General features: G+C 40.9%; 1 protein-coding gene across 3 annotated transcripts in view; it reads left to right on the top strand.

Moving 5' to 3' along the window:
- Positions 1-24,469, top strand: part of POLA1 (DNA polymerase alpha 1, catalytic subunit) — a 333,656-nt gene that overhangs the window by 54,734 nt on the left and 254,453 nt on the right. For all 3 annotated transcript variants that reach the window (XM_045290755.1, XM_045290756.1, XM_045290757.1), the window contains exons 25-26: positions 5,472-5,621; positions 5,977-6,099. In XM_045290755.1, the coding sequence (XP_045146690.1) occupies positions 5,472-5,621; positions 5,977-6,099 (273 nt within the window). The remainder of the gene's footprint in view (positions 1-5,471; positions 5,622-5,976; positions 6,100-24,469) is intronic.

Here is a 24,469-nt window from a genome sequence, read left to right as displayed (position 1 = left end):
GGGGGTGGGGGTGGGGGGTTTGCCACAGAAACGGTTGTGATGTTGAACACTGCTTACAAAGACAGTGCTATGGGAAAAGCTTAAGTGTAGGAGTGGTTTCCTTGGTTCAAAAAAGGTGAAATGCTGATTGATGACAAATCTTGATCTGGATATCCAACATCTTCCAATCGGATGAAAATGTCGACAAAATTCATGGAGCTCGGTTCAGCAAATTTTAACAGAAGGTTTGGGAATGAGAAGGGTCGCTGCGAAATTTGTGCCTTGGGTTCTGACTGACCAGGAAAAAGAATGCTGAGTGGAAACGTGGTGCTTTGAAAGAACAGCTCTGAAGTGACCTAGGCTTTTTTTTCCAAGGTCATTATTGGTGACGAGACATGGTGCTATTCTTATGACTCCGAAAGCAAACATCAATCAAGCCAATGGAATACACTATCGTCACCTCGCCCCCAAACTCATCAAGTGAAATCAAAGATTAAGATGATGCTCATTTGTATTTTTGATATAGGGGGGATAGTACATTTGGAGTTTGTTCCATCAGGTCAGACTGTTAATCAAGCTTTCTATTTAGAGGTTCTGAAAAGATTTTGTAACAATGTGGGTCAAAAAAGGACTGATGTGTGGCAGACAGACTGGTTTTGCCACCACGACAATGCACCTGCTCACACAGCCCTCTCAGTCCTCGAGTTTTTGCCAAAAACCAGTATGCCTCTCTTTCCTTACTTGCCTACTCTGTGCAACTTCTTTTTGTTTTCACGAATGAAGCGGGACATGAAAGTACAGCGATTTAATGACCTAGAAGAGGTAAAGAAAAAAAATGAGAGCGGTGCTGTCAGCCATCCAAACAGATTAGTTTGAAAAATGTTTCCAAGAATGAAATCACAGATTTGACAAATGCATTACGTGTAACGGAGAGTATGTTGAAGGTGCTAAGGTTATTTTCTAAAAAATTCTAAATACACAGCTTTGAAAAAAAATCAGTTTTTGTTGGTGTTGTTGGGTACCCCCCCCACCCCTGTATATATCAACTTTGGAAAATCCTGGCATTGTAACAATACCAAGTTTATACATCCTTGAATGTGGCCTTTTTATTTAGGTCTTTTTCCCTTTTAACTATGTTTTATAGTTATTTGTGTATGTGCCTTGTCATTTTAAAATTGAATTCCTTAGCTAGTTTCGGAATTATTTTCTAAATTTCAGTTTTGGATTGCTCATTGCTAGTGTATAGAAATATAACTGATATTGATCTTGTATCTGCAAACTTGCTGACGTTATTAATTCTAATAGTATATGGATTTTAATTTTTCTCTATAGGATTTTGTATACTACAAGTGAAGGTAGTTTTACTTCCTTATTTACCATCTAGATACGGGCAGTCCCCTTGCGGATGTCCAACTTGTTCTTTGCTATATAAATTTGCCCTCACTTTGAAACGATTGACTCAACCCATATGCAACAAATTCTTCATCACAATTCCCTTCAATTGCTGAAGACACAGTTATAATCATTGGGAAGGCTTGAGTACTTTTCTTGCTGTCGTGTTTATTCTGATACATTGCAGCCCTATAGGACAGAGTAGAACTCCTTAGGATTACCTAGATTGTAAATCTTTATGGAAACAGACAGCCTCATCTGTTCCCAAGGAATGGCTAATGGATTTGAACCCCGGACCTTGTAGTTACCATTCTGACACTTAACTCTCTTGACCTGAAGTAGAGTTAAATAAGATCTGTGTGCCCCTGTTCTGACTCCTCTACAAATTCCTTAAAGACACACTTAGGAACAGATCGAGTTTGTAACCTGGCACTTCCTGTATCTTTTCTTTTTCTTGCTTAATTGCCTTTGCTAAAATCGTCAGGACACTGTTGAATGGCTGTACTGGGAGCCTAGTTAGCGTTCTAGTTTCTATTTCTGCTCTTTTTTTCCTTCTGCGGTTTACGTTGCTCTTTTTTAAGTTTCCTCAACTAGAAGGTTAGGTTATTGATGTGATGATGCGCGAGCTTTTTTTTTTTTAAATAAACACATTTGCAGGAGTAAATTTCCCTTCAAGCACAGCATTAGCTTCATCCCGTAGTTTCTGGTATGTCCCTTTTACAGTCAGCTCCCCCGCCCCAGTCAACCATTAGTCTGGCTTCTGTTGTCATAGTTAAGTTCCACCTGTAAAAAACTTAGTACTGATCAGTGGTTCTCAACCTTCCTAATGCCGCGACCCATACAGTTCCTCATGTTGTGGTGACCCCCCCAACCATAAAATTATTTTCGTTGCTACTTCATAACTGTCATGAAAAATCTTTTTAGGGCCCTGTGTGTTCATTTCTCTTGGGGGAAAGACCTCGGGATTGGATTTGCTGGTATACATGGAAAGTGCATTTATAACTTGAATCAAACTGATAAAATAATTTTTCAAACTCACTGCACCATTTTACACTGTCAGTGGCCATGCATGGAAGTTCAAGCTGCTTTTCATCTTCTCCAACACTTGATATTGTCAACCTTTTTGTTTGAGTCATGAAAACATTTCTCAAAGATTCAACTCGCTCAATAAACTTTAAAAAGAAGCTTTTTGAATCTAATTGATGATTTCTTCAGTCAAGATTTATGCATAGAATTTAATGATTTAATCGATGACTTCATAAGTAAAGCTTAAACAGATGATGGTCAGTAGGAAATTTGATTAAAGTTGGTTTTCTCACAATAAAAGACAGATTCAAAATAACTATAATTTTTGTGTTTTTGTTCAAGTGCCAGAAGATCTCACTATCCTATAGCGCCTCAATTTACATGTCCTTATGATTTAGGAGCCCTGGTGGCGGAGTGGGTTATGTGTTAGACACTTAAGTGCAAAGTCAGCAGTTAGAATCTACCAGCCGCTCCTTGGTCAAAAGATGAGGCTTTTTATTCCCATGAAGAGTTACAGTCTTGGAGACCCACAGGGATAGTTCTTCCTTGCCATGTAGGGTCAAGATGAGTCAGAATCGACTAGATGGCAGTGAGGTTTTGTTGTTGTTGTTGTTGTTGTTTTCAGTTCCACGCAAGGAGCCCTGGTGGTACGGTAGGTTAAAGGTTGAGTTGCTAACCAAGAGACCAACCGTTCAAATCCACCAGCAGCTCAATGGGAAAAAGCCGTGCCAATCTGTTTCTATAAAGATTTACAGCCTCAGAAACGCAGACAGTTCTACTCTATCCTATCGAGTTTCTATGAGTCGGAATAGGACCAACGGCAATGGATTTGGTTTAAACTTTGGTTTTCAGTTGTGGCCACATGCTTGGGAGCCCTATTTTACTCCTAATTCCATATTCCAGAAGAGTAAACCTGGTAGGCTTGTTTAGGTAGGTGAGCACTCCTGCTCCCATCCACTGTGACCACAGAAGTGGGTCCCCAAGGAGTTCAAATATGGCTGCTAAAGGGCTTTTCTGTGGGACGAGCGATTATGACAAGAGTTGATTAACACTGTTCTTTGGACTCTGTCCCGCTTTTAGCTCAGACTTTTGATAGTGATCGTTATTTAACCTCCCCACTCTTTGCCCCACTTTGGGTTTTCCCATTTGGATTCTGTGTAAACAATAGAATCATCTTTGAGGTCATTGAAGAAATACTATACCCTTTTTGACTTAGTTTCTGTAAATAACAAATGTGTTCCAAGAGCTCTTTAATAGGCTTGTTCTCATCATTTGCTGTATTCTTAAACCATAGGTCTTTATTACTATTATAAGATTATTCATATGAAGCTATTGATCTTCATCGATCAGATACAGGCTTCCCTTGCTATCAAAAAGTAGAGCATGCCTATGAAACCTATTGTAAGCCAAAATCGCATAAAACAAAGACGTAGCTACCATGAATCTATATGGGAAACAGGAACTCTGCTGATGGAGAAGGTTAATAAGCATTGGGCTGCTAACCACAAAATCAGCAGTTCAAACCCACCCACCCACTCAGTGGGAAAAAGGTGAGGCTTTTTTCTCCTGTAAAGATTTATAACTTCAGAAACCCAAAGGGGCAGTTCTTCAGTGTCTTATACGGTCAACTCATTGGCAGTGAGTGAGATATGGGGAACATTTTTGAGCATTCTCAGGCTCAAAAAATAACTTGCTAAATCATCCCCAGTAACATGTAAAATCTGAAATAGCATTAACATACAGTGTTCACAGACACAGTTCAAAGCCATGGCAGCCTGATGTTGCGATGCGGAGTGTAGTTCCCAGGGCGGGAGCTTGGCAACGCCATGGTCGCTGTTCAGGGTGCACACACGCTCGGTCCTCATTAACTCTTACTGCAAAACAAACATTGAACACCTGTTTGGCTTTTTATGCCTTGCTTTTGGGGTGGGGGGGGTAAAAGCAAAAATTCTCTTCCAATTTCTTTCAGCTAGCGAAAACAATTTGTAATGTAGAAGGCTTTCGTCAAAGTGCAATGGTGTTAAGCAAACCTAGGAAAAGCAGGATATGCTTATATTTTGTAAAGGCAGGCTTGGCAAATGACAGTGGCTTGACAGGCAAAGGTTCACTTTTAATTCTGAGCCTTTGAACGGGGAAATGTGCCTGGCTGTTCTTTGAAGCCTGTTAATAGAAGTAATGGGGGCGTTCGAAAAATCCTCTAATGCTTTCTCTGCTTTTGCCTGCTGTACATTTTAATGTAAGAGACTGCTGGCTGCTTCTCTGAAATGTTGCTATTCTTCTACTGATTGCAAAGCAATTTATAGATAAAAGGTACTACATAAATGCTAAGATATGTATATATATATATCTTAATTTTTTAAAATGGTGTGACCTATTTAAACATATGCTCCAACTTCTTAAAGGCAATTTGCTGATTTGGTATTCTGTTTTTTTAATTTTTTAGTCTAAAACATTTCCAGTAATTGCTGTGATTGTACCTAGTTTTAGAATTCTATGGAATTTTGTTTGGCAGTGTAAGGGATTTAAAGTAGGAGCTTAGCGGTTTGGTTTTGTTTCTCTTTAAGTCCTAGGGATTTTCTCTTTGTGTTTTTAATTTAAAAATGATCTCCTCAAATGTGTTGCTCCCCAATCTTGTTGATGATACCGTTATATGTGAAAACGCATCCCTTTGAACAGCAGTGAAGTTTATGAATAACTACAGGGATGAGAGATGTTGACATGGAAGAGGTCAACAGACTCAAAAGAGAAGGGGACAGTGTTGACTTTTCTACAATTCACTCAGCTCCTTGTATACCACTTATGCACCGGGGCCTTTATTTTTATTAAAAAATAAACTTTTGGAAAGGAGCGATGGTGACATAGCAGTTAAGAACTAGGCTGCTAACCCCAAAGGTCAGTGGTTCAAAGTTAGTTCTTCTCTGTGCTATTGAATCACTGTGAGTCAGAATCAACTCAGTGATACCCAACCACAGCAGGAGCTGTTCAAGGTATGACCGGGATAAAGGTGCCCACTGAGCATTGTTTTAGAAATTTATTTTGCAAAAATTTGATTTGCCTGTTTGTATGTTCCTCAGGATGGTGAACAAGAACAGATCCCTGAGTTGCCTGATGCCAACTTGGAAATGGGCATTTTGCCCCGAGAGATCCGGAAACTGGTAGAGCGGCGCAAACAAGTCAAACAACTAATGAAACTTCCAGACTTAAACCCAGACCTTGCTCTTCAGGTATATCTTTTCCCTAAGAGAAATCAGAGTGACAGTCTCAGTTTTTAGGATTTGATTATTTGATGCTATGGGCAAATAAATGCATGGATCAAGTTTCAGTTTGTGGGTAGGTCACCATTAAAGAACAGCAAGATGCCTTCGATCAAAAGGCAGCTATGTCTTCACAGCTGTATCTGAGCAAGAGCCTGCTGAATCCTGGGAGCTTTGGAGACTTTACTTGGTATCCTGCGGAGGTGGCTGGAAGTCTTTATTTAAGGGACAATGAGGGTTTCTCCCTCTCATTCAAAATCTAGCAAGACTATCTTAACTATCTGCAAATATTGTTGTTTTTCTTTTGTCCTTGGGGAACCTGCAGTATGACATTCGGCAGAAGGCTCTGAAGCTCACGGCGAACAGTATGTACGGCTGCCTGGGATTTTCCTACAGCAGATTCTACGCCAAACCATTGGCTGCTTTGGTGACATACAAAGGAAGGGAGGTAAATGGCCTAACAGTCACAGCTTTGAAAACAAGAATGAATGCCGTTGATCCTTTGGATCTGTGGGTTCAACCAACCCTGGATCAAAAATATTCTGGGGAGAGGGGCGGCAATTAAATAACCAGGCATCGCTGAAAGGCTAAGTATACTCGAAGAGGTACGAAGGTTATCTGCAAATGCTATGCCATTTTATATAAGGCACTGAAGCATCCACAGATTTTGGTATCCACGTGGTTGTGGAACCAAACTCCTGTGGATACTGAGGGACAACTATGTTTCAAACTATTTTTGTGATAGTGTGAGAGAGCCATATTGTTATACAGCTTCCATTATCCCTCTGTTGGAATAAGTTTGTGACTAGTAAGCATTTAAGTGATCATTCATTCACTGTGTACATGTTTCTTGAGCATCTATTATATGCCCGACATTGTTCTAGGCACGGGGGATATACTGTCCAGCTAAGTATAAAAGGGTCCTGATTATCATGGGGTGCCCTATTGGCACAGTGGGGTAAGCATTGGGTGGTTAACTCTAGGGTCAGTGGTTCAAATCCACCAGCAGCTTCGAGAGAGAAAGATGAGGTAGTCTGCTCCCATAAAGATTGACTGCCTCAGAAACCTTAGAGAGCAGTTCTACTCTGTCTTATTGTGTTGTTATGAGTCACAGTCAACGATAGCAGTGAGATTTTTTTTTTTTTGAGTTACGAGGCTTACATTCTGTGTGGGGGCTGAGTATTGGTTAAGAAGCCTTTAAATAAGACGTAAATGAAATGGACTAAGAGAATACGATAGTAGTGATAATTGAAAACCAGGTGGTGGGTTACAGAATGTTTCCATGGTTCATTTAGATTGGACAGGGAAGGCTTCTCTGAGGAAATGAGACTCGAGTGATGCACAGGAATTAGTTATGTGACGCACTGGAGGAAGGTCAGTTTAGTCAGGCTGTTCAGCAGTGAGAAAGAAGCCAGGGAAGGGGCTAAATCATGAAGAGCGGGGCATTCACTGCTTCTGTGTCGAATGAGTTAAAGGGGGCCAGGAATTGGCTGGTTAGCCAGTTAGGAGACATTTGGTAGTTCAGAGTTGTGGTTTTGAATTGTGCTACCTCAGGCTGGTGGTTATTAGTGCAAGTAGTTATTATAAAGATATATAGGCTTTTCTGATGAGTTGGCATGTTCTTTGATGCCTGATACCTGATCCCATCGACACCGTGTGATCACACAGGCTGGCGTGCTTCTTCCACATGGGCTTTGTTGCTACTGAGCTAGATGGCCACTTGTTTACCTTCAAGCCTTTAAGACCCCAGATGTTATATCTTTAATAGCCAGGTACCATCAGCTTTCTTCAACACAGGAATTGAGGTTTTTAATGTTATTTAATTATTTTGAATTCAGGAAAATGACGGGGCTTTCAACTCCCGTAAGGAGTTAACAGTCTCAGAAACTCACGGGGGGCAGTTCTACTCTGTCCTATGGGGTCACTATGATTGGCAATGACTCGATGGCAGTGAGTTTTTTAAATTATGAACGCATATTTCAATAGACACATGCGGCTAGTGGCTGCTGCCGCACAGCGTAGCTCAAGTTGGTGTCAGTGTCAGGATGCTCAGTTACTCCTTTTGGCAGCTGTACTCCACAGACTTGGTCTGTAACATGCCAGAGCTTTCAAATGCAGTATTTTGTCACAACCCCCCAACCTTCCTGTGGTGAAGCTAGTAACACCCCACTTTAAAGTTAAAACTCAGGTGAAGTATAGCAAGTGGCTGTTTTCAATATGAATCTGCGTCATCTTGATAGGTTTTTTGTTGTTGTTTGGAAAACTATATTAGCTTGGCCTGCCCCATTTCCCGATGTCTTTCTCAGCAGTGGTTCCGCTTTGCACGCAGTCCATCGCTTCTTCCCAGACAATCTTTTTTCAAGACTCAGGCGAAAATATAGGCCTTTTTATGAGACGTCACGGGTGTTTTTTAGGGGTTAAAGTGAGGGAAGGATGTTTCCATTTCTTGGGCAAAGTTTTCGTCAAAAATATTTAAATTTTATTTTCGTATGTGTTTCCAGTGGCTTCTCATAGAATACCACCTTATTTTTGTATTAGGAAATACACTCAGTATGCCCCAACTGGGTGATAATGCGCGGGTTGACTATTGAGATTGGATCAAGGTTACTCTTAAGTTTCTCACGAGAGGCAATAGTTGACAATTTACTCCCTTGGAGAGTGCCTCTTGCTGTTGGGAAATCCCTGTTGTTACATTTTCTGCCTCGGCTCAGAAATCCACGAGCTTAAAAGGGCACTGTTGATAATGATAAGCCCAAAATTTGTCCCATGAGCTCCCCCACTCCCCTAATCCATTATATTTTAAGGGCAATGTTTTCTTTTAGCTGGATTTTTAATAGGGAGTTTAAACTCAATTTCTCATTTTCTGTTGGATAAAAAATAACAATAACATTTTTAATAAATAAAAGCCAGGAGTTAAGCCCTTGCTCTCCCAAAGCATTGCTCCTCCCCACTGGAAAGCGAAGGATTTCAAACAAACCTAGAAATAACAGCATGTGATCTGACTTCTTGGCTTCGATGTTTCCCTTTACTCTTTGTGGAAATAAATACCAATGAAAACATCTGTGGAAAGTGGGCCTTGAAAGATTGTGAGGTTAATGAGCAACACTAATTACACTGTTGTCTTCTGGAACTTGTGGTATAAGGCGATCCAAAGTCACCAACAGAAATTAGATCCTCAATGAAAAATGATTGTGAGACTGATAGCGATGATTATTTGGGTTTGTCGGTGTTTTTCATACCAAATACAAAACATTTGTGATTTCAAGTGTCTCCTGAATGCTGAAAGGAGGGACGAGGAGCCAGGTGGAAATGGAGAAGCAGTTTGCTGAGTTTTGGGAATCCCTTTGTACCCCGTGAAACCGTTGTTGTTGTTTTGTCATAGGTAGAATGGCCAACATAATTCTGTATTATGTTTTGATGATCTTTTCATGGTAGATTAAGGCTCAAATGGAAATGAATAAGAAACCCAGTAGCGTGTGGTAGCAAACGCTTTAGAAAACAGTTACATTTGACTCTGGATTAATAGTGTCTGCGGAGGTTTGGAAGCTCCCCCTGCCCCATCGCCCCTGTGTTTTTTGCATATGCTCAATCATATTGGAATGATGCAAGCCTGGCTCTGACGACCCAATGGTTTCTGTAATCAAATGTATTATGACGGGAAGTCCTCCGAGTTAATTACTAATTGTCCCTTTAAAAACAGGTTTACAGTAATAATACTAAAAGTTGTGTCAAATGGACATCAATATTATCTTTTTCCAAGTGTGTTCCTTCCCACTTTAAACTCTTGAGTGATTTTTAATTGCGTTGCAATAAAGAAATTGGTTACTGGTTAAGCAGGGGCCTATCACAGTGGGTGAAGTAGTTAAAAATGATGACAATGCTTTCAGAGAAGAAATGTCAAAACTTCATTTATAGATACTCAAGAGTGAATCTGTACAAATAGCATCTGTGTTTGTATGTGCTCTCAATGCATGTGTAAAGCAGTACCATAAAAAGAAATTGAGCAAAATTGCAGTTCTGAGTGGACTTTTGCGAGCAGATTTTTAAACCATGAAGGAAACATTGTCAGTTGTCGAATGACTTGTGTGGTAATTGAAGTGATTGTTCACTAGATGGCGATATATGCCCTGAGATCATTAATCAATTAAGGATTTTATTCAGTAAACAATAGTGAAGGCCATTCACTGACTTAAAGCTGTCAAAATTCTAATCTCACCAATTTTGGAACTATTAAACGCTACAACTGGCTTAAACGGTTGTAATAGTCTAATTTCTTAACTGTTTAATGATGATTTTCAAATCATAAGTGCTATTGATATAGAGAAATCATTTAATTCATAATAGCAAGTGTGGCTTTTATATCAAATAGCCAAATTCATATCTATGGCCATTCTGCCAGAAAAGATGGCTCCCTCGGTCACACTATCTGAGCAGCTACCCGAAAGAAAACTGGAAATGATTTTGCTATATTACTTTATGAAGTTGCTTTTTCTACTGAGGCGTTTCAAACTTGTCCTAAGACTTTTCAGTGTGCTCATTGCCACATTCTTAGTGTAATGGCACTCTCTGTCCTCATGGAGTAATCAGGGCTTAGTGACATCGGTGCTCTTTTGTTTCTATGGTCTGTTTTGCCTTTGAAACTGATTCTTAGTCAGGAATTCTCATTGTAGTTCAAAGTTCATGTTCTGTGCTAATACTTGGGAGTGTGTTGGAGAGAGCCCGTGTGTTTTGACATTTTTATTCTGTTGGCTGAAACGAGTGTTTGCCAGCCTGGTTTGCCCACCAGTGGTAGATTGCCTGGTTTTCATTTGTCTTTAGAGCTGAAATCTGTGCACTTAGAAGAGGCTTACAGTGAAGTAGAGGTAAACCTCTTTCTGATATTCTCTGCTTTCAGTCAAGATCTACCCGACATTAGCAATGAATGATACCTCTCATTCCATGTCCTCGGCTGAATTTCTAGCAGTTGTCTCCTGTTCCATGGCTGTAACCATTTTTGAATTCAGCAAAATATTACTTGTGTGTAATACTAATGATCTTGCTCAATAATTTTTGTATTCTCTTGGATCACCTTTCTTTGATAGGTCTTCTAGCCAAGGTCTTTGGAAGTTCTTAGCAAAGATGAGTGAGTGCTTCTAGCATTGCATCTGTTTGTTGAGACAGCTCGATTGGTATTCTGTCAATCCCTGGAGCCTCATTTTTCTCCAGTGCCTTCAGTCTATCTTGGGTTTTCTTTAGTATTTCTGCTTCACGATCTATCACTTGAAATGCTTGAATGATGATGATCAATCCTTTTTGGAACAGTGACTCTGTGCATTCCTTCTATCTTTTGTATCATTTGATATTTTGCCCACAGAATCCTTAAATATTACAACTTAGGTTGTAATATTTTCTTCAACTTTTAGCTTGACTAATGCCAAATGTGATCCTCCTTTTTAGTTTTCTAACTCTAGGTCTTTGTCCATTTCATTATAATATTTTGTCGTCTCTTCAGCTCTTTTATTTCATCGTTTATTTCACATTAGGTACTGTGCATTCAAGACCTTGTTTTAGGCTTTGTTTTAACATGCATTTTAGTCTTTCAGTTCCTTGTTAATGACCTTTTGCTTTCTTCATATATGTTGTCCTTAATGGCATCCCACACCGCCCCTGATCTTCAGTCGTTGTTAGCATAATATAATAGCAGTCACATAACCCTTTTATGCCTGGTAGAACATGCAGTACCCACTTATATTTTCCACCCTTGGGATTTAGTAGGGAGTGGCTAGCCTACTTGTTAGCATTTGGTGGGGACTTGTATACTGGTGCATCTGAAGAAAAAGTCTTCATCCCTCCAGGAAACATCAGAAACACCACAGGATATGTATTCTACTAAATGTATCAAAATTACTATTACCTTTAAAAAAACCATTTCATTCAAGCTGTCTTCCACTACTGAAAATATGTTTTTATCATTACATATTTATATTTGAAAATAACTTGATCTTGAAAGGGGTAACTTATTTAAGTCATTACACTTAATTGATAATAGGAATGATTTAATTGATACTAGCAAATGAAAATTCTTTTTTTTGTTGTTGAAAATTCTTATATCCTCATTCATTCCCATCGCTATGGGTCACAATAGATGACCCCTGAAGTAACAGTGTCAGAGGTTAATCTAGAGAGATTGGAACTAATTTGATATATTGTCTTGCGATTTATTTTTCTTTTGAGGAATTTTAAACTTCGTGGGCACTTAACAACCCTACTTCGAGCATAATCCTTAGTGTGCCACATTCCTGTTAACACATGCTATTGTTGACAATTTTAATTCTTACTAATTCCATGAGTGTAAAATGATATCCATCTCATTGCAGTTTTAATTTGCATTTTACTAATTAATACCGTATATACTTGTGTATAAGCCACGTTTTTGCTGAAAACGTTTTTAATGCCATTTTTGTGGTAAAATAAGGTACCCCAGCTGATAGTCTGGTCGGCTTATACTTGAGTATATACAGTAAGTTTGAAATATTTCCAAGTGTTTACAAATTCTGGCTTTCTTGTGTGAATTGCCTTTATAGTATATGCTCTTTCTTTTAGTTGTGAGAGTCCTTAACATTTGATCTTAGGCATTTAAAGGATAATCCTTATTTGGTCATTTGTGTGGGCGAGTACCTTTTAAAAAATGTTTTGGTTTATCCTTTAGTTTTATCTGTAGTGATTAATTTACAGACATTTTTAATTTTAATGACAAATATTTCAATTTTTCCTTTTTCTCCTTTTTAGAATTAAAAACAATCTTGATAACTTTTTCTCTTCCAATGACATTGGAAAGACATCCTCCTTTTTTTGTTTTCTAAAATTTGTAAAGCTTAACTTTCTATAAGTCTTTAGACATTCTGGACATTAATTTGGGGTATGGTGTAAGTTATGGAAAGAACCCTGGTGGTACATCAGTTAGTGCTTGGCTAGTCAGTGAGTCAAACCCACCGTCATTCCATGTGAAAAAAATAATATAGCCTGCTTCTATAAAGATTTATAGCCTGTGAAGATAACAAGTGGCCATCTAGCTGAGAAGCAAAAAAGCCCATATGGAAGAAGCACACCAGCCTGGGTGATCATAAGGTGTCGATGTGATCAGGTATCAGGCATCTAAGACCCAGAACAAAATCATATCCGATGTGAATTAGCAGGGGAGGGGCCATGGAGTCGAGACCCAAAACTCATCTGTAGACAATTGGACATCCTCTCACAGAAGGGTCATAAGAAAGAGATGAGCCAGTCAGGGTGCAATATAGCACTGATGAGACACACAACTTTCCTTTAGTTCCTTAATGCTTTCTTCCCCCCACTATCATGATCTCACTTCTCCCTTACAATTGGATTAGACCAGAACTTGCACACTGCTACAGATAAGAACCCACAACACAGGGAATCCAGGATAGATAAACCCCGAAGGACCAACAATGAGAATAGAGATATGAGGAGGATAAGGGGAAGGTGGGGGTAGAGAGGGGGAATGTTTTTTAATCATTTTATTGGGGGTTCGTATAACACTTATCATAATCCATACATACATCAATTGCATAAAGCACATTTGTACATTCGTTACCCTCATCCTCAAAACATTTGCTCTCCACGCAAGCCCCTGGCATCAGTTCCTCATTTTTCACCCTCCCTCCCCGCTCCCCCTTCCCTCATAAACCCCTGATAATTTATAAATTATTATTTTGTCATATCTTACACTGTCCGACATCTCCCTTCACCCACTTTTCTGTTGTCCATCCCCCGTATATGTAGATCCTTTTAATTGGTTCCCCATCTTTACCCCACCCTCCCGCCACCCTCCCGGTATTACCACTCTCACCACTGGCCGAGAAAGGGGGAATTGATCACAAGGATTGAAATATAACTCCCGCCCAGGAGGATGAACAACAGAAAAGTGAGTGAAGGGTGACAGAGGAAGATCTAAGATATGAAAATAATAATCTATCAAGGGTTCATGAGGGAGACCGGGTTGGGGGGGGTGGAATGAGGAGCTGATATTAAGGGCCCAAGTAGAAATAAAACTCTTTGAAAATGATGACAGCATGTGTACAAATGTGCTTGACACAAAGGATGATAGTGTGGATTGTGATAAGGGATGTAAACGTATTTAATTAAAATAAAAAGATTTATAGCCCGAGAAATGCCATGGGGAAGTGCTACTCAGTCCTGTAGCGTGGCTATGCATTGGAATCAACTCAGTGGCGATGGATCTAATTGTTTAGAAGTTAGGGATCTAATTGTCTTTTTACTTCCTTGTAGAGTCATTGAATTTGCTTGTCCTGGGCTTGGCAAATTCCATGAGCTAACTCCTGCCTACTACATATTTTGGTAGGTAAAGTTTGGTTGGACCACGGCCAGATTCATTTACTTATAATTGCATTCATGCTACAACAGCAGTGTCTGTCTGACTTGAGAAGCCTAAAATATTTACTCTCTGGCTCTTTACAGCATTTCTTAAAGTTCTCAGTCACGGCTGCCACGTTGATTCCAACTCATAGCAACTATACTAAGACATAGTAGGACTGCTCCACAGGGTTCCAAGACTAAATCTGTACAGGAGCAGACAGCCTCGTCTTTCTCCCTGGAGTAGCTGGCGGACTTCCACCGCCAATCGCAATGTTAGTAGCCCAATGCCTAACCCACAGCACAACATGACTTCTTGTCTAAAAGCCTATTATATATATGTAGTCATTCTGGTAGCCTTTATGCTATGTGAAAATAAGAGAAATTATCAAAAGGTAAATAAAAATAAATTTAAAAAAATTATAGGCTTTGAAATTTAACATGTTCCTAGATTGGAATGTCATCTAACTCTAGTAGAGTGAAGGTTTGTGCAACATTTGGAAGAGGGTTTATAACTTTGAAGAGATAGATACCTGGGACCCTCATGCAACAAGGCGAGGAGCTACTTGTACAACTCTTATCACAATCCATACACCCATCCATTGTGTCAAGCACATTTGCACATTTGTTGCCCTCATCGTTCTCAAAACATTTTCTTTCTACTTGAAACCTTGGTATCAGCTCCTTATTTTTCCCCTCCCTCCCCCACCCTCCCTCACGAACCCTTGATATTTTATAAAAATTTTTTTCAGGTATTGCACTGTCCGATGTCTCCCTTCACCTACTTTTCTGTTGTCCGTCCCCCAGGGAGGGGGTTATATGTACATCATTGGGTGATCAGCTCCCCTTTCTCTCCCACCTTTCCCTTACCTTCCTGGTAGCTCTACTCTCATTATTGGTCTGAGGGGTTTATCAGTCCTGGATTCCCTGTGTTTCCAGCTCTGATCTGTACCTGTGTACATCCTCTGGTCTAGCCATTTATAAGGTAGAATTGGGATCATGATAGTGGGGTGGGGGTGGGGGGGAGGAAGCATTAAAGAATTAGAGGAAAGTTGCATATTTCATCGGTGCTATACTGTACCCTGACTAGCTTGTCTCCTCCCCGTGACCCTTCTGTAAGGGGATGTCCAGTTGCCTACAGATGGGCTTTCGGTACCCACTCTGCACTTCCCCTTATTCACAATGATTTGATTTTTTGTTCTTTGATGCCTGATACCTGATCCTATGGACACCTTGTGATCACACAGGCTGGTGTGCTTCTTCCTTGTGGGCTTTGTTGCTTCTCAGCTAGATGGCCACTTGTTTATCTTCAAGCCTTTAAGACCCCAGGCACTATATCTTTTGATAGCCACCATCATCAGCTTTCTTCACCACATTTGCTTATGCACCCGCTTTGTCTTCAGCGATCATGTCGGGAAGGTGAGCATCTCAGAGTGCTGGATTATTAGAACAGTGTTCTTGCATTGAAGGAGTACTTGAGTAGAGGCCCAATGTCCATGTGCTTCCTTAATACTAAACCTATAAATAGATGCACATAGATGTATTTCCCCGTGTGCATATCTGTATTGCCTGTATTTAGACCTCTATAAATGTCCTCTGCCTCCTAGTTCCTTCCTCTATTTCTTTTTACTTTCTTCTTATCCTACTATCATGTTCGGCCTTCATTTGGGTTTCAGTAATTCCTCTCGGTTAAATTGCCCTTGATCAAGCCCTCCCAGGCCCCCCAACCCTCCTCGCCATCAATTTTGGACCACTTGTTCTTTTAACACCCACTTCCTATCCCCGGCCTCCTCCTCTCCCATGTCTTCCCGGAACTGTCGGTCCAGTTGTTTTCTCCTCCAGATTGTTTATCCTGCCTATGTTATCTAGATAGGCCTGCAGAGATAATAATATGCACAAAAAACAAGACAGAGCAAAACAAGGACTAAAAAAGAAAAGCCTAGGTCTGTTTGTTGACCTTTAGAAGTGTTTTCAGGTGGAGTCTGATGGGGTGCCACGTCCTGACCCCATGTCTATTTTTGGTATTCCCTGGGGACTTTGTTGCTCTGTACCCCTTGCTGTTCTGTTGCATACCCTTAGTGTTTCACCTCGGTGTGGTGGGGTCAGATTGGGTGCACTGTGTCTCCTGTGTTGTCCCCCATAGCGCTATGGATCAATGAGGGATATCATGTCTCATAGTGGGGCCGTCTGCCATCTTCTTATGAGGGGAAAATCCCATAGCCAGACTTTTGCATTAAAACTGTATATATACGTGACACCTCAAACATGGCAGTGTGAAGAATTTTTCTGGCTGGACTAGGCCCATGGAAACTTGTGGGTGAGAGGAGGGAAGAGTTCTAATTCTATCTTGAGAATTTTAATAGCCACCCTTAAAACTACTTTTCAGCTAACCTACTAACAACTTGGTTCTTTTTTTTATGTTTTTCTTTTACTATCAGAAGGGAACGTCTTTTAAGGCTAAAAGGAAGGTTTAACTTATATATGTTGGCAGCTGTATTAGATGTTAAAAAGAGAAAGTAATATCTTTCAGTGATCACAGATTCCTCATTTTCAAAGTTTACCTTTTGAAATTATAGGTCAGTGAAATTTTTATTTCCTTTTATTATGATATCAGGCATGCTTGAAATTTTCTGTTCTTCTGAACTGACCACACATATGATGCAGCTTTCTTAATTCATATTCTGCTCATTCATAACATATGGCAATTTCAATGGAATGAGTTGGAATTCTTTAGAGTACAAATTAATAGTTATTTTAGAACTGAGATTCTTTTCATGCACCCTTAAATAAATACTATGGAAGCAGCTATTTATAGTCCAGTGGAATCCGAACTGTGGATTATTTATATTTGTGAACGTGTGCTAAAGAACATCTATATTTGCTTAGACATGTTTCTGTGTCCTTTCTAAAAATTGAAGACCCCTGGTGGTATAGTGGTTATGTGTTGGACTGCTGGCTGCAAGGGCAACAGTTTGAAACCACCAGCTGCTTTGCAGAAGAAACATGAGCCTTTCTACTCTCATAAGGATTCACAACCTGTTCTATAGCATCAGCGTGAACCAATGGCAGTGAGCAGTGAGTCCTCCTTTCTTGATAGGTGGAACCCAGGACTTCCAAGTTTCTTGGCAGTCTAGCTCTGTGTGTGCCCTTTTGGGTTTGAGACATTAAAATGTATAGGTTTAGGAGGACACAAGACAGCTGGGAAGAGAATGACTAGGTCAGGAGCTGCCAGAAGTCTCCTGTCAGATGGGTTGGAAGCTGTGAATTTAGAAGAAAGCTTCATTGAGGAGATGATTTTAGGTATACTTGAGTTTATGTCCTTTGCCATTTATTCAAGGTTTTGTATGGTGGGCCCATGATAATACAAGTCTTTGTCAAAGAAGAAACACTGCCATGAAACCAAAGGAGCAATGTTAGCAGGGATAGGAGATAGTTCTTGGACTGTGGCCTGATCTTCCTACTTTTTCCACAATCTTTGGTCAATGCTAGGAGCCGTCAGAGTTCTGGAATTTATTTCATTAAGGACAGTGGACTTTTCTTAGTCTCAATCCAAGTTAGTGGTTTTTTTCATGTATATATTGAGCTATTGGCTTTTGTATTACTGGATTTTGGAATGTATTTCTATAAATTAGAATGAATACTTTAGAAAATTGTTTTCTTTCTTACTCGAAATCCAAACAAAAGAAAAGGCTGTAGCCTCCAGTGGTTCCTTTAATGTCCAATCTCCGCTTCTGTTCAGTTTGTCAGGGGTTAGGCTTTCTGTTTCTGTGCTCCGGATTCCGTCCACTGCCTGGCCCTATGTCTCACAGAGTAAATGGCTGCTTGCTCAGTTGCTTTAACACCAAGATTGCACTTGCTTCAGAGTTTAGGTCCTTATAAATAGGGAGGGGTGGAGGTGATGCATTTTTAAAGAAAGTCTTGATAGGTAAGCCTGCCTTGAGTTTACAAGAATCGCCAAGGTGCTTGGAAGGAGAAAAAAGATATCGTGCACATTTTACTCTAGGCACTATTATTTTAGAAGGCAGGGTCAGAATGTTTGCCTCTATACTTGCCTGCCCATTTAATTACTGAAACTATTGGGACTGCAGCTAAGGATGAGAATATAAATCCTATCACACTGACTTTGCGTCAGCGCCACTGATCACCACTGGGGCAGAGTCGGCTTCAGGACTTGGACTTGAATCACATAATCTGAGTCTTGGAAATACATTTTCTTTCTCCAGCTCTCACTAGAATGAGTGACTTTCTGTTAACCCCAAATCATCCTATTTTCTACATATGTGAAGTTTTTGTATAAATGTAATTTTGTGTATGTTTCTGTTTCACAAGCCGCGTGTTAGTTGACAGGTGTTCTAAAGCTCCTTGCTTTGGCAATGAACCAAGATGACAGAGCAGTAATGATTTAGAAAGTGCCATATTCTCCTTGTTAAGAGACCAAAAGACAAGTGTGAAGTTATTAACTGCTATTCACTAGTGAATATGAAGCAGCAGTCAAGAAATCAAAGGATGCTCCTCACTGGGACAGATCTGCTGCAAGAGACCTTTTAAAGTGTTCAAAAGCCAAGATGTCACTTTGAAGACTTAAGGTGCGCCTGACCCAAGCCTCTGTATTGTTAGTTACCTCATTTACATGTGAAAGCTGGACAATGAATTAAGGCATGCTAAAGAAGAATGGATGCTTTTGAATTTCAGTGTTGGTGAATAATATGGAGTATGTGGGGGCTGCCAGAAGTACAAACAAATTTGTCTTGGAAGAAGTCCAGATGATGTTCTTTAGACATGAGGGTGGTGACCATTCATCTCACATACTTCAGGCATATTATCAGGAGTCCCTGGAGAAGAAGATCATGCTTGGTAAAGTAGAAGGTCAGCACAGAAGAGGAAGACCATCAAGAAAAGATGGGTGACACAGTGACTGCAACAACGGGTTTAAACATTTGTGAATGTGGTGCAGGCCTGGGCAGTTCTTCGTGCTGTTGTATGTAGGGTTGTTAGGAATCAAATCCAATTCCGCAGCACCCAACAACATTCGTCAGTGGCAGGGAAATTGTTGTAAGGTTTCAGTCGTCTCAATTCTATAGTCTGCTTGCATAGATAAATTTCTGCACAGTGCTATTGTCAAGGAAAGGGGAAAATATCATATAACTGCTTGTTTCTCCCACGATCATTCCCTACCCCCTTTGTATCGACTGCACATGGATTGAAGAGAAAGCATCACTAGTCAACCATACGTTTCCCTTGCCTCATTTTCCCAGGTGGTAGTAGCCATACAGGGGACATGTGGCACTCTGCAACCCAGCCACCCCTAAGATGAATAAGATGTCCGAGATATTGACTTTGATAGTGTACAAGATGTCCTCACACAGTTATCTCCTTTGAGTCACACTGGGTGTATGAATTACTCACTTAAAGCCCCTACTCTCTGTAGCCTTTGCTGCCTGGGGCCTTAAGCACACCCTTCAGAGACATGCGCAAGAACACAGGCCAGTCCATTTAAGACAGGTCTGTGCCTCAAATTCAAAGATCAAGCAGGTCCATTAGTTTTATTATGACTCAGGACTGCTCAGCTGAGGGCAGACTAATCGAATTAATACTTCTGTTTGCAGTTCATCATTTCAGCAGGCAGCACGAGCCTGTGTCAATTTGCCATATCATAAAGACTGTGTTAAATTACAGTGAGCCAAGTTTGGTAAGTTGTGGGAGTTTTGGAAGGCGGGGAGAATGGTTTTATGTGCTCGTATGTGTTAAGAAGCTGTTTGATTTTAAGCCAGGGATTCCTGAGCCCTGTGGTAATCATGCTAGAGATCTTGTACCTACTTTGAAATTGAGTGCCAGTGTTGGGCTATGCAGCTGTCGGTCCCTGTTTCCTTTTTATTATTAGTTTTTGTGTGTGTCTGTGTTTAGATTGGCTTGTATCTCTTCAGCGTGAACATATTTTGATCTCACAATTTCAAATGGCTCTTTGAAAGCCCCTTCCTTTTTTTACAAAGCAAAATGAAATAGAATGGCACTGGAAAGTGACTCTCTACTTGCAGTTTTAAAAGGACAAGAAAGCACGAATGATTTCCAAAAGCAGTTTATGAGCAGTCTTTGGGATGACGGATTCTTCTTCACAGGGAGGGGTTTAGCTTTCTAGTGCTTATTGTTAGGGTTTTGTTGTTTTGGATTTAAGAGAATATTTGCTGTGTTGAAACTAGTGATATTTTTTTGCCTTACGGCTGAGTGGAGTGGGGATGGGAGTAGAAAAAATGTTAGGTCTCCGGGATCATTTGGTGGATTGGACATATAACTCCTATGGTCTCGGGGGTTTTACCCCTGCTGGCTTAACTGCAGGCAGCGTTTACAGCCCTGTGCAGGAGGGTGGGGTGTTTTCTATAAGCACAGGAGGAGGATTTGGGGTGGGTTAGGGGTCGGAGCAAGCTCACGGGCTATTAATAATGTACATTGTTCTGAGGCCCCGTGTAGCATTTCTGTGGACTGACCAATTAAGGATAGGGTGTATGTTCTATTTATGTTGGACTGCATGGTATGATGCTCTGGACAGCTGATGGTGAATCACTGGAAGAATTTGGATGTTTCCTCTTTAATGGTGTCCTGGCTGGGCAGACAGAAAATAACTTGTTTTCAGAAGATTGGCTCAGAGTGAGTGAATATATTTAATCCAACTACTGGTCCTTGTTGCATAGCCAAACATTCTTCAAGTAATATTTGCTGAGGTCATACCAGGGAGAGAGCTGGAGACAAATGACATTGCTTGTGAATGGTAGGCTCAAGGTGAAAGCCTTAGGTCCAATTAAACTAGAGCTCGTTTTGGGGAGGCCAAACCCGTGATTACTTAACTAGTAAACAAGAGGAGTGTCCCAGTAGGCTCCCAACCCAGGTTGGGATGCCTGAATATGGGTAGATGAAAGCCCTAGACTGGACCCCCAGTGTGCCTTGTTTGCCCCCTTATTTGCTTTGTATGGCTAGTTAGTCATCCGAGGCCTCCATTTTCTCACTTATCAGAGGGTGCTAGGTGGTGATCACAGTGTAGCCTGCTTCAGTTACGAAGCCACCATAAGCTGTATACCTGTGTACTATAGCCTGTATACTATGGTTTCCGCTAATAAGCCCAAGGAAGTAGTCATGTAAGGTACTAAGCACATACCAGGTGTTGGGCATGGAGTTGGTGTTGAAGGTATAATACTAAGTGTAAGTAAGTATTCAAGGGCCTGATCCTCAGAGTTTTGAGTCTGGTAGGTGAGAACCATTAACCACAATAATGGTAAGTGTGCGGGAGAATGAAATGACATAGGTTATTACCTTGATAATAGTATCTGGTACTTTAGTAAGCACTTAGTAAGTGTACTTGGGACATGTGTTTAGGAAGGACCAGTACTTGGAGAATGGCATCTTGCATGGTAAAGTTAGTGCAACAATGAGATGGGTTGACACAGGCTGCAACTATAGGCTCAACTCTAATGGATGTGAGGATGCATCCGTTAGACCAGGTTGCATTGCCCTGTATTTAGGGCCCCCGCGAGTCAGAATGGACTTGACAGCACCTAATAACAAATAGCATGTACCCATCTTCTCATTTAATACATCTGAAGCGTTTTGTCCTTAATTGCGCAAGATTTCCTTTTAAGTCAAAAGAAAAAAAATGACATGGTTACTGTCCTTTGTGTACCTTTTGTCATTTCCAGAGGTAACAACTACTAAGAAGTTGATAGGTATCTTTCTTGCCCATATGCTTTTGTTGCCTATGAATGTGTCCATTTAATTGCTATAAATGATGGTGTCATGTCGTGTTTGCTTTTGCAGCTTGCTTTTTCTACTCAACATTTTAAAATTTCATCCGTGATCATTCATTTTAACTGCTATATATTATACTGCTATATGAATACTCTATAGTTCATGCTTCTATTTTCTTTCTTTAAAAAAAAATAATTACATTGGGGGCTCGTACAACTCATCACAATCCATACATCCATCCGTTGTCTCAAGTACATTTGTACATATGTTGCCATCATCGTTTTCAAAGCATTTTCTTTCTACTTGAGCCCTTGGTATCAGCTCCTCATTTTTTCCCCTCTCTCCTCCTCCCTCCTTCCCTCCCTCGTGAACCCTTGATAATTTATAAATTCTTATTACTTTTTCATGTCTTGCACTGTCTGATGTCTTCCTTTAACCCCATCTATTGTCCATCCCCTTGGGAGGGGGTTATAGTTAGGTCACTGTTATCGGTTCCCCCTTTTTCCCTCCATCTTCCCCTTTACCCTACTGGTATGGCTACTCTCAATATTGGTCCCAAGAAGTTTATCTGCCCTATATTCCCTGTGTTTCCATCTCATATCTGTACCCATGTGCATGCTCCGGCCTAGTCAGATTTGTAAGGTAAAATTAGGGTCATGCTATTGAGGGGGGGAGCATTTCAGAGGACAGCACTGTAGCTACAGCTCAAGGAGAGGGGCGTGTCTGATCAGAGCACACAGGAGCAAACGAGGGGGGAGGAAAAAAGAGTGAAGCACATCCTGACCCACCAAGCTCTGAGGATATTTCTGCTCAGAGCAGCCAATGCACAGAGGACCATAGGGCCGGCCCCACCATGAGACATGACATTGCTCACTGACCCATAGCAACACGGGGGCAATACTGGAGACATAGGCAGGAACTGTGCCCACCCTGACCCCACCACACCAAGGCGAGATGCTGGGGGTGTGCAACAGAGCAGCAAGGGGAGCAGAGCAATGAAGTCCCCAGGGAAAAATAGACTGTGGGGCCAGGGTGTGGCGCCCCATCAGACTGGACTGGAAAACACTCATAAAGAACAACAAATAGACTTTGAACTATTTATAGGCTTTTCTTTTTTTTTTGTCATTGACGTTGTTGTTGTAGCCATTGTTTTATTTTCTATTGTTGCTTTGTTGTGCTCGGTCTTCTGTTTGTGCATATTGTTGTCTTTGCATGTCTATCTGGATGGGATAGGTGGGATAAACAAGCCGGAAGAGAAAACAATGGGACGACAATTCCGGGGACACATGGGAGAGGGGGAGGCCTAGGAAAGGAAGTGGGTGTTAACAAACCCAGGAACAAGGGAACAACAAGTGACGGAAAATCGATGGTGAGGAGGGTGTAAGAGGTCTGGTAGGGCTTGATCAAGGGCAATGTAACCGAGAATTACTGAAACCCAAATGAAGCCTGAACATGACAGTGGGACAAGAGGAAAGTAAAATGAAATAGAGGAAAGAACTAGGAGGCAAAGAGCATTTATAGAGCTCTAAATACAGGCATGTACATACGTAAATATATTTATATATGATGGGGAAGGAGGGGTTGTCCACTTAGTTGGTATTGGGGCCGGCCCCTCAGGCCTCTCTATTGGTTCCCTGCTTCATGTCAGTGCGTTGCGTTCTTGTCTTGGAGCACTAGGTTGAAGTCTGATCCCTCTTTCCCTGTGGAGATATAAACAACACCCTCCCCTTGGATGGGTTAGTGTCCTGTTCCCCGGCTACCCATGTCTTTTTTTTCCCCCTCATTTTTAGTTGGCTACCATATGTATCCATGGGTTTAGTCTGGCCCCTGCCATATTACCTGGACCTCACCCCAGGACTATATGTATACAGTAGCTTCTTCCCTATGCCCCTTTTGGATGTTTTGAGCTTACCTCAGCGGACTCATGTCGTACTTGTCCTTTTGTGCTTGGCTTACTTTACTTAGCATACTTTCCTCCAGTTCTTCCCATGCTGCGATGTGCTTCATGTGTTCATCACTGCTTTTTTAGGGATGTGTAATACTCCATTGTATGTATGTACCAGTTTTTTAATCCATTCACCTGTTGATGGAAATTTGGGTTGTTTCCAACTCCTTGCGATTGTGAACTGTGCCGCGATGAACATTGGAGCACAGATGTCTGGCCGTGGTTTGTTTCTTGTTTACTTCTATGTATTTCTTAATGCTCATTTAGATTGTTTTGGGTATTTCCCTTTTAAAAGTAAATGTTCCTGTACTTGTTTCTTTGCACACATGGGTTTCTCTGTCACAGTCTTTTCTAGCTCAGCCCCCGGGTTCCTTCCCCCATTTTGGCAGTCATTGTCTTTAAGTTCTTTTAGGGAAGGGAGTGTGTTTGTATTACTAGCCACTATCCACACAGCCTTTCTTTCTTCCGAGGCACTTCTGCATGGACTTGAATTGGCAACCCTTCTGTTTGCCGACAAGCACTTCAAAAAGGTCACATTGAAAAGCCTATGGAGCACAGTTCTATTTTGACACACAGGGAGTTGCCATGACTTGGGACCAACTCAACTTGTTTGGCTTTTGGCGTATACCAATACTTAGTATAGATCTCAATCACATCATAGGTACCTGGTTGGTATTTGTTTAATTCATTTAGGCTCCCGGCCTTCCATCTGTCTGTCTTCATTCTGTTTATTTGTGTTTAGTTTTCAGATGTTAGAAAACAGGGG

The sequence above is a fragment of the Echinops telfairi genome, unplaced genomic scaffold, assembly GCF_000313985.2.
Source record: "Echinops telfairi isolate 266 unplaced genomic scaffold, ASM31398v2 ScPeMD7_53;HRSCAF=182, whole genome shotgun sequence".
In the NCBI taxonomy this organism is placed as follows: Eukaryota; Metazoa; Chordata; class Mammalia; order Afrosoricida; family Tenrecidae; genus Echinops; species Echinops telfairi.
The sequence above is the reverse complement of the archived record's forward strand: the minus strand, read 5'-3'. Positions and strand labels throughout refer to the sequence as shown.